At 43.2% G+C, this 9,776-nt stretch overlaps 1 protein-coding gene across 1 annotated transcript in view; it reads right to left on the reverse strand.

Moving 5' to 3' along the window:
* Positions 1-8,522: 8,522 nt before the first annotated feature.
* The window catches only part of Krt23 (keratin 23), a 16,145-nt gene continuing 14,891 nt past the window's right edge, over positions 8,523-9,776 (reverse strand). Inside the window, exon 8 of the mRNA XM_031353084.1 lies at positions 8,523-8,889. Coding sequence (XP_031208944.1) covers positions 8,795-8,889 — 95 coding nt within the window. The 3' untranslated portion in view covers positions 8,523-8,794. The remainder of the gene's footprint in view (positions 8,890-9,776) is intronic.

A 9,776-nucleotide genomic window follows, 5' to 3' on the forward strand; every position in this document is an offset into this window, starting at 1 on the left:
TCTCTCTCCCTCTCTCTCTCCCTCTCTCCCCTCCTCTCTCCACTTCTCTCTCCCTCTCTCCCTCTCTCTCCCCCCTCTCTCCCTCCCTCTCTCTCTCTCTCTCTCTCTCCTTCTCTGCCTCATCCCCCCCTCTACTTTATTTACTTAGGCAGAGTTTCCTCCTGATTCTGGAGCTTGCTGATCCTAGCCGGCTTGTCCCTGAGGTTTCCTATCTTGCTTCTGAGCTCTGGGGTTATAACAGGTCACACCGCCTGATATTATTATTATTATTTTTCTTATGTGAGTGTTGGCGATCCACCGCTGGTCCTTATACTTGCTTGGCAAGTGTTTTATCCATGGAGCTGTCTCTTTGGTGTTTTGAGACTGTGTCTCTGACTGGAACCTGGGGCTCACCGCTAAGCCCTAGAGATTTTTGCCTCTGCATCCCTAGTACTGAGGTTGCAAGCATGATGTTTTACCCAGCATCTTTCTGAATGGTGTGAGGACAGAACTCAGTAGGAGCCTACTGAGGCACTGACCTCGCCCCCAAGACAAGTCTCTTGAAAACAGAAGAATAATAACCGTGTGAGCAACCAGGGATAACCGTGAACACAACTGGTCAAACAGATTTGGTTTAGTGTGAATGAGGACATGATTTTTTAAATTTAATTTTAGGGTTGGAGAGATGACTCAGTGGCTAAGAGCACTGACTGCTTTTTCAGAGGAGTTGGGTTCGATTCCCAGCGCTTATACTGTGGCTCATGAATGTCTGTAACTCCAATTTTAAGGGTTCTGACTCTCTTTTGGGCACCAGGCATACACAGGGTGCACAGACATGCATACGGACAAAACCTAAGAAACACCCTCCTTTCAAGGCCTGCGTTAATCAGGGATCTTGAAAGTTTAGCTTACCTTGAGCAAGACTGTGTTAATGGGATTCTAGTGATGTCACCAATCCCGCAGTGTGTCCACCCAGCTCAGTCTAAACCACAGCTATTGAAACTGGCCCACAGATGTGACATTCAGTGGCGGAGACCCTCCAAATGGGGGATGGATCGAAATCATCCATAACCATTCTCAAAGTTTGGTCCATGGGTCATCATCCTCAGCATCATCTGAGGCTTTGTTAGAAACGCAGAATCTCGGGCTCCACCCAGAGCTTCTAGGTCATAATTTGCATTTTAACAAGCTCTCCAGGTTATAGGTATGCACATTAGGACTTGAGAAGCAACTGGTTCACGAGGCTTGTGGCTGGGTGGTGACTCGAAACCATTGCTTCTTAAGCTGCTGGAAATGATGGATGGAACTCTTCACAATATGCCTTTGTGATAAGACTCTGAATAAAATACTTCTGCCTTCGTGGGTGCTGAGGATATCGGGACAACAGTGACATGTCATTACTACATCCTTCTCTTCATCTTTCATGATTCTTGGTGCTCAGTGTGTGACAGAGAAGATTCTAGAAACTAGCAGTGATGTGTGGTCTAACTCGGTACACGTCTGAGGTGTGACGTCCTCGGGGTTTGACATTTGCCAACTCTCAGGAAAAGGGTCAGCTTCTCTCCTAAAAACTGAGACAGTCTTAGGGGCTGTTTTAGGTTAAGAGATTGTGTCTGTTGACAGAGCATTGAACGAATGCTTCGAGTTTTGGGTAGTGAGAAGGTCATAAAATCCTGCCACTCTCTGGTCCTGATTATCTGACTCACACATACAGTGCTGGTACAAGGTCAATAAGATCAGGTCTAATTGCCACTGGAATATGTGAGTCTAGGTGCCTTCAAAGTGGAAAACTCAGATTTCCCATTCCTGGCTTCATATCTTTGATAGAAACATTTAGTAAACGTCCCATTAAGCTACAACATGTATGTTTAGATTGTTTTCCCGACTCTTTGGAAGTCATTTGTGACTCCTGTGGTATAAAGTGGAAGCACATTGGGCACAAATTCAGGATCTGCCATTTTGTGGCTAAGCGATCACGGATGAGTCGATGTGCTCCATCTGAGTCTTGGTTTCACAAACTGCAAAGTGCAGATGATGAAGTCGTGCATGGCCATAGGGCCATGTTACATGAAGTCACGGATGAGGGGCTCACAGGTTAAAAGTGCACACATGTGCCTATGTGCACCCACATTCATCTGTGTTTGGGCACATGTGTGCAGGCAGGTGTGCTTGCGTGTTTGTGAATGCACATGTGTGTGGACACTGGAGAACCACGATGGACATCCTCAGGAACACCATCCGCATCTTTTGAGGCAGGGTCTCTCACTGGCCTAGAGCTCACTAAAGAGGCTTAGTTTAGCTAGATACAGAGGCCCTGGAATCCTACTCTGTCTTCCTCCCCAGTGTTGCGATTGCAAGCATGTGCCACTGCACTTGGAATTTTTATGTGGGTACTGGACTCAGGCCCTTGTGCTTGCAAGCAAGTGCTTTACCATATGAGTCATCCTCCCAGCCCATAGATAGTTATTTAAAAATATTTTTTTTTAGTATGTGTATTTTTTTAATGTCATGTGTATGAGTGGTGTGTTGTGTACATGTATCTGATACTAGCATAGAGCTGTAGTCTTCATTAAATGATTCACGATTTTGTTAGATGAATTCTCACCTAAAATGTAGAGGGAGACTTTTGGTGAGTGGGATGATTAAACAGATGTCGATACACAGAGCCATACAAAGAGATTGTAGAGAAACTCAATGGAGTTAAACCAGCCCATTACCTTCGGCAGGGGTATGTTCTTTTCTTTTTTTGCATGGTCTCGCTGAAAGTTCTGGAAATGTTCTAATCCTCCTTAGAAAGATGTGACAGGCAGTGGTTATGAGAGAGTAAATGAAAAGGGATGCGTCACACCCAGGAATGAACTCAGACATGCTGTCAGAGTTAGAAAATCAGCACGCTCAGGAAACATTAACGCTCCAGGGCATACGTTAATTCCCCCCCAAGTCTTAAAAGCATTTATTGATTAAAGATCATAAGAGTCTAGCATCTGACGCAGGCCATTGTGAATAGTCATGCCCAGAATGAAGGAGTTTTTAATCCCAAGGTATTAACAACTGATTAACATAACTGAGAGCCATTGATGGTCAAGATCATCTCACCCTTGAATGGTATTACCCCCGGGTGGAGGCTGCCTGTGTTGAAATGGATCACCTTGCGATGAAACTCCATCTGTGTGACACTGTGAGCATGAATATTTATAGGAAAATTATTAATGTCTGTGGAATGAGGAAGGCAAACACAGCCCAAAGGAACTGAAACTCAAAGATAAGCATCCACTTGGGCATCCCAGCATGCTCTGAGAGGAGCAGGCATTCTCTCTCCTGTTCAGGCTAGAGTCTGTACACTGCTTGTTCCCTCGTGGGACAGGGCAGAGAGGGCAACTGTGAACACGCAGGGGAAGTGGCTTTCTTCTCTGTAGTCACTGAGGAGGGCATACCTTAGCTTCTATCTCTTTGATGCTTCACCTAGCTCTGTTCAACCAAGACTTCTGGAAAGTTCCATTCGAGTGTTAAAATGGCAAAAGGTTCTTCTCAGTCTCCGTGGGATGAAAATGTGCTTCTTAGCCTTAAATCAGCTACTGTCATCGGGCAAATAATACTTCTGTATTTTAGACACTCTCATTTACTCATCTGCTTTAGTCATTTCTCTCTCTCTCTTTCTTTCTTTCTTTCTTTCTTTCTTTCTTTCTTTCTTTCTTTCTTTCTCCCTTCCTTCCTTCCTTCCTTCCTTCCTTCCTTCCTTCCTTCCTTCCTTCCGTCCTTTCTTTTTGTTTTTTTGAGACAGGGTTTCTCTGTGTAGCCCTGGCTGTCCTGGACCTCACTCTGTAAACCAGGCTGGCCTCAAACTCAGAAATCCGCCTGCCTCTGCCTCCCAAATGCCGGGATTAAAGGCAAGCACCACCACTGCCTGGCCTAGTAAGAAACAACACAAACTTTATGAGCTTAAAAAACTCTTTTATTTGTTCTCAATGTAATTTTGTGCTTAGCACCACAGGACTATATTGTCTGTCTCTGCTTCGTGATGTCTGGGGCCTCAGTTGACTGGCATGAGTGGTTGAGGTCTAGCTGGACCAGGAAGACCCACGTCCTGTATTGAGACAGGAAGACCCACGTCCTGTATTGAGACAGGAAGACCCACGTCCTGTATTGAGAGCTCTCCGTGGCTTTGGGCTGTTCCTTAGGAGACCTTTCCATGAGACTAGACTTTAGTTGCCTAAACTCTTAAACAGGGAAGTGCTTTTGTTTGTTTGTTGTTTTGTTACCTGGCCAGGAGGTACTTCCCCTGGAGGTTCCTTTTTGCATATGTTACATTTTACTTTGCTGTGGAAACAAAAAAGTCTTAACAGAAGTGAAGAGACTGAGCAGCAGCTTTGCTCGGTCACAAGCAAACTTATTACAAGACTCTAACACCTCCTCCAAGTACGACTCTAACACCTCCGCCAAGTACTTGATTACGTAGGCGGGAGTATGGTTGCAGGGCTTGGGGAAAGACTTTTTGAAATCAAGTGTCAATTCTCTGGTCAGCTTTTCCTGGGCAGTATTTTTCTGGGAGCTCTTCCCTTGAACTTTGTCATGAGAACTGGAACCACAAGCCTTTGAAAGTGACCTGAAGAAGGTTTTTATTTTTCTGCTACTTGTCGATGTCTCCGAGGGAGCTTATTACAAATTCAGGATATGGAAAATGTATTAAGTACAACAAAACTTCACTTTCCTGATGTCGCTAAGACAGCAGCAGGATTACCCATCTCTCTGGACATTAGAATTATCTGGAAGTGTGGGAAAGATACTGAGGCTCAAGTCTACTCATCCCAGATCTTGACTTAGCTGGTGCAGAACGTTCCCCAAGCACAGGGATTTTTAAATCTCCTCTGAGGAGCCTGAGAGCAGCCACCCTTGGGAGCTCTGAGCTAAAGAAGCTGCCTAGGGCTCTTATATCCAACTCTGGCTTCCATGACTGGAGTCATGGAAGGCGACTTCTTTCAGAATGTGGTTGCTGCATTCCTCACCAATGATTTTTTTTTTTTATAAGGTACTTTTCAAAGATTTGAAGTGCAGTCTCATTATGTAGCTCAGGTGGCCTCATGTTTGTGGGTCCTCCTGTCTCAGCCTTCTAAGTGTTCACATTTCAGGCATGTGACACTACACCCTGCTAACATTTTTGTGTGAAATTTAGCTGCCAGTTTTGTACATCATCGACAGGGTAAGAATAATATGGGAGATATATAGATGTATGGTTCTCTTTTTGATTGAGTAATATCAAATTGATCTATTTACTTAACTATCTTATGATACTTATAGGTTAATATAAATATTAAATTTCAAAATAATCCTGCCTGCATCTCTGGTTTAGACACCTGTTTGTTCAGCACCACAATAATTGCATTTATTCCAAGTGTTTCTGGAATGAAAGCAGTAGAGTTTATTACCTCCTCCTTCATGTGGCTTGGGTGTGTGTTTGTTCAAACCAAATGTAAACAGAAACTTCTGCAGTTGATGGCTTGCCTTGATACACAAGAATTAATCGATTTGTAATGGGTATTTTGAAAGGAACTTTGGGCTGATTTAAATTCAGGATACAGGTTAGTCTGTGGAACTTGGAACCCAAATTCATGCAATTGTCTCTTTATTTAGATGGTTTAATTTTTCTCTACTTGCCTCTTATTGGTAGACAGGCAGTTCTTTACTGATGGGTGACTATCCATCCTGTTTGCTTGGAATTGGGGAGATTTTTTTTGGGAAAATTGGGATACACTAGCTACTTTAACTGATGGTGTTAAAATAAATTTGATTTTAGGTCGCTGTGTGAAGATTATTTACAGTTCTCAAATCATGTATAAATTGTCATTGTAAGATTAACAATTATTTTCTGAGTTTGGGTTTTACAAGTTTTACTCTGATTTGGCATATGCCTTTCTTCCAGGAGTTCTTCTCTTGTTGGTGTTGGGGATTGAACCCATGGCCTTGGATGTGAGATGCAGACACTAGAGCACCGAGTTATACCCTCAGTGTCTCCCAGGATTATCTTGAGGAATGCTCCAACTTTATCTTGAGAAGAACATGTGTGGCGTTTGAAGAGGATTGGTCAGGGAAGATCACCAAAATCCATGGATGCTCAAGTTGCCACACATAATGTCCCAACATTTTTATATAACCCATACTCTTTAAGCCAGCTCCATGTTACTTATACTATTGAACGCAAGGTGAACTGTTGTATAGTATTATTTAAGGTATTGTGACAAAGAAAAAAGTCTGTACATGTTTTTCAAACATTTTTACATGTGGCTAGCTGAATCTGTGGATACAGACCCTACTGGTATGAGAATAGATGGCTGAACATTTTGTGGATATTTTTCCTTATATTTTAAGGAAGAATGTCTAGAGTAGCAGAATGAGTGGGTGCTGAAATAGAGAAGAAATCATTGGAGATCTGTGCCTTGTTAGCACAAATTGATTATCTTAATAGAATGAAATAGTAAAAGGTAACTAATTGCCTCTAGTGTGGACTTGTTCTCACCCCAAATAACATTACCACAGGTAAATACAGAACAGAAAGAAGTCTTTGGGAGAGGTCTGTGTATTTGCTGTCTTTCAGTCGTTTCTGAAAACAGTCAACTCATAAATGTAATCCTAAAAATCTACACCTGGATTCATGGGATTTAGTTAAATATATCTATATTTTATTCCTAGTGACGTGGCCAACCTATATTTTTTTTCAGTCTAGATGATTAAATGGTTTTCTATTTTGGGGTGATTAGAGATCAGAAATACCAATTGTTGCTTTAAAGGGAAACAAAATCAGTTTTTATCAGATTCTCAGTTTAGAAATCATCAAAAGTAACCATTTCCCTGGTCTACAGAGTGAGGTCCAGGACAGCCAGGAATATACAGAGAAACTCTGTCTCAAAAGAAAGTAATCATTTCAAAGAGACTATGAAGGGCTGAAGAGATGGCTTGGTGGCTGAGATCACTGGCTGAGTTTTCCAGAGGACCCTGGCTCAGTTCTCAGCACTCACATGGTAGCTCACAACTGTCTGTAACTGCAGTTCTGGGGGAGCTGATACCCTTCTTGCCTTCTTGGGTACTGTGTGCTCATGACATACAGACAAGTGAAAATCAAACTGTCATACACATTTAAAAACACAAAAAGAGTGTGAAAACAACTATAAACATGGGATGCTGCAAAAGTGGCAGATGGGAAAGGAACTCAGCCACATCCTCTTTTAGTTTATTTAATACCTGCTGGAGGGATCATGAGATGTGGATATCCACCAGCACCATGGAGAGACCATGAGATGTAGACCTCCACCAGCACCATGGATGGACCATGAGATGTAGACCTCCACCAGCACCATGGATGGACCCTGAGATGTAGACCTCCACCAGCACCATGGAGGGACCCTGAGATGTAGACCTCCACCAGCACCATGGAGGGACCATGAGATGTAGACCTCCACCAGCACCATGGAGCGACCATGAGATGTAGATCTCCACCAGCACCATGGAGGGACCCTGAGATGTAGACCTCCACCAGCACCATGGAGGGACCATGAGATGTAGACCTCCACCAGCACCATGGAGCGACCATGAGACACAGACCTTCATCCAGCAGCACCTGCTTGGGGAGCAGCTAGGAAATACCCTCACTTCTTTGGGTATCCAGTTAATGTTTATAAAATGGGCATGTGCCTATCCCATGTTTGTCTCTTAAGCTGCTGATGTCCCATCATTCCCCACTCTCATATTCTGATGGCATATTTACAGACACATGTCCTTCTTGCTCTTTTTCCTCAATAGAGCCCCTCTGAATCAGCCATACAACAATGGCTTAGTCTCCTAGAACCCAAGACAATAGCCTCTTCTTGAGGGAACAGAGGTCATCATCCCAGTAGGTTAGCTACCAGCCATAGATCACCATAGACCCTTGGCTCCTGGCATTGGCAATTTGGGTTTTAGCATTCCAGTTTAATGAAATTCACCCCTAACCTCCTTTCTTAATTTGAATTTATATCTATGTGCTCACAAACTTTCCCACATATATCTGGCCACCTTAGTTAAGTTTCCTTTCGCTGGGCAGTGGTGGCACACACCTTTAATCCCAGTACTTCAGAGGCAGAGGCAGGCGGGTTTCTGAGTTCGAGGCCAGCCTGGTCTACAGAGTGAGTTCCAGGACAGCCAGAGCTATACAGAGAAACCCTGTTTTGAAAAAACCAAAACCAAAAAAAAAAAAAAAAAAAAAAAAAAAAAAAAAAAAAAAAAAAAAAAAAAAACAAAAAAAAAAACCCAAAAAAAAGAAGAAGAAGAAAAGTTTCCTTCCTCTCTATGCCCCTCTCTTTTCTGCTAGAAGGGTCTAGAGATTCTCAAGAACCATGCCTTATCCCTGGTTGCATAGCTTTAGGGTGACCCTTCTGCCAAGCGCTTGGCTACAGGGAACACACGAGGTGTTTGAAGATCCCTGTGGATCTTTCATGGAAGTGCTCCACAAACATCTCAGTAGGAAGACCCCAAGGCCTTGTCTTGCCTGATGACACAGGAGAAGATGAGATGCCACCTGCATGGAGGTTTATTGGCTCTAAACCAAATGCATGGGCCCCAGACACTGTACCATGAGAGCAGGAGAGTAGAGCTTTAATTTATAAACTTCTTCTTTCACTCAAAAATTCCAACAATATATTAAGAGCATTATGGGAAGTCCTGTGAGACCATTATAGAGAAAAGTTTCTGAATCCAAAAACTCCAAGGATTTCCGTTGAGACTCACCCATAGGGGGGATTTTTTTTTTTTTTTTTTTTTTTTTACAACAGGCAGAGATGTCTTGGTGTCACATATGCTTTTGTATCTCATTCACTTGAGAAAGAACTATTCTTCCATTGACACTCTCTTGAGTGATGGCCTTGATCGTTGAAGCTGCAGATCCTGAGGGAGAGAACATCGGAGAGGTCACTGCCGGGCTTCCCTCACCATAGATGCCAAGCTCATGTTCAATTCCCTGCTCCCAGCTCCTGCAGGTCTTCTGCATCTTGTAAAATTCTCACCAAGCTATATATTGGGCTTTGCCATAGGGAGGAAGGGCCTGACCTAGGAGGAAGCCCCTGCTTCCTTCGGAAAGCAGGGATCTCTGAACAATGCTACTTTTTGGAGATCCAGAGCCTGGTACAGAAGCTGATCTCTGGCCACCAGCTCTTGAGGAGTGCTCTCTACTCAACGAGGACTCTGTGGCTCCTCACTACAGACTGTGCATTTACAGAGCACTTCCTGCCACTCAGGGCATCTTGTTTAAGTTCTAGAAACATGGTGAGGATGGGTGAATAGCTAGAGATGTTCACTGTCCTCAAAGACATCATTCGCCAGGCAGTGGTGGCACATTCCTTTAATCCCAGCACTTGGGAGGCAGAGGCAGGAGGATTTCTGAGTTCGAGGACAGCCTGGTCTACAGAGTGAGTTCCAGGACAGCCAGAGCTTGTGTCTCGAAAAAACAAAACAAACAAACAAACAAACAAAAGACATCATCTCTGATTTGAATAAGTGCTTTGATGACACATCAATAAACTGGTTTTATGTCACAGGGAAGAATAGAAACCATTAATAAATGTACAAAGGGAATTGCAAAAATCCAGCCTCTTGTCAGCACATGGTAGATTGTACATCAGGTATTGGGTTTTCTGGTTCCTGGATGTAGCTAAATTGAGGTTTTGTAGCATCTGTCCAATTTTTCAGAAACAGGGCAGTTAGAGCAGCTTCTCTAGTTCACCTCAGATTCTTTGAATCACTAATGTCTTTTTTTTTTTTTTTTTTTTTTTTTT

This window comes from Mastomys coucha, unplaced genomic scaffold (genome assembly GCF_008632895.1).
Source record: "Mastomys coucha isolate ucsf_1 unplaced genomic scaffold, UCSF_Mcou_1 pScaffold5, whole genome shotgun sequence".
NCBI classification, from domain to species: domain Eukaryota; kingdom Metazoa; phylum Chordata; class Mammalia; order Rodentia; family Muridae; genus Mastomys; species Mastomys coucha.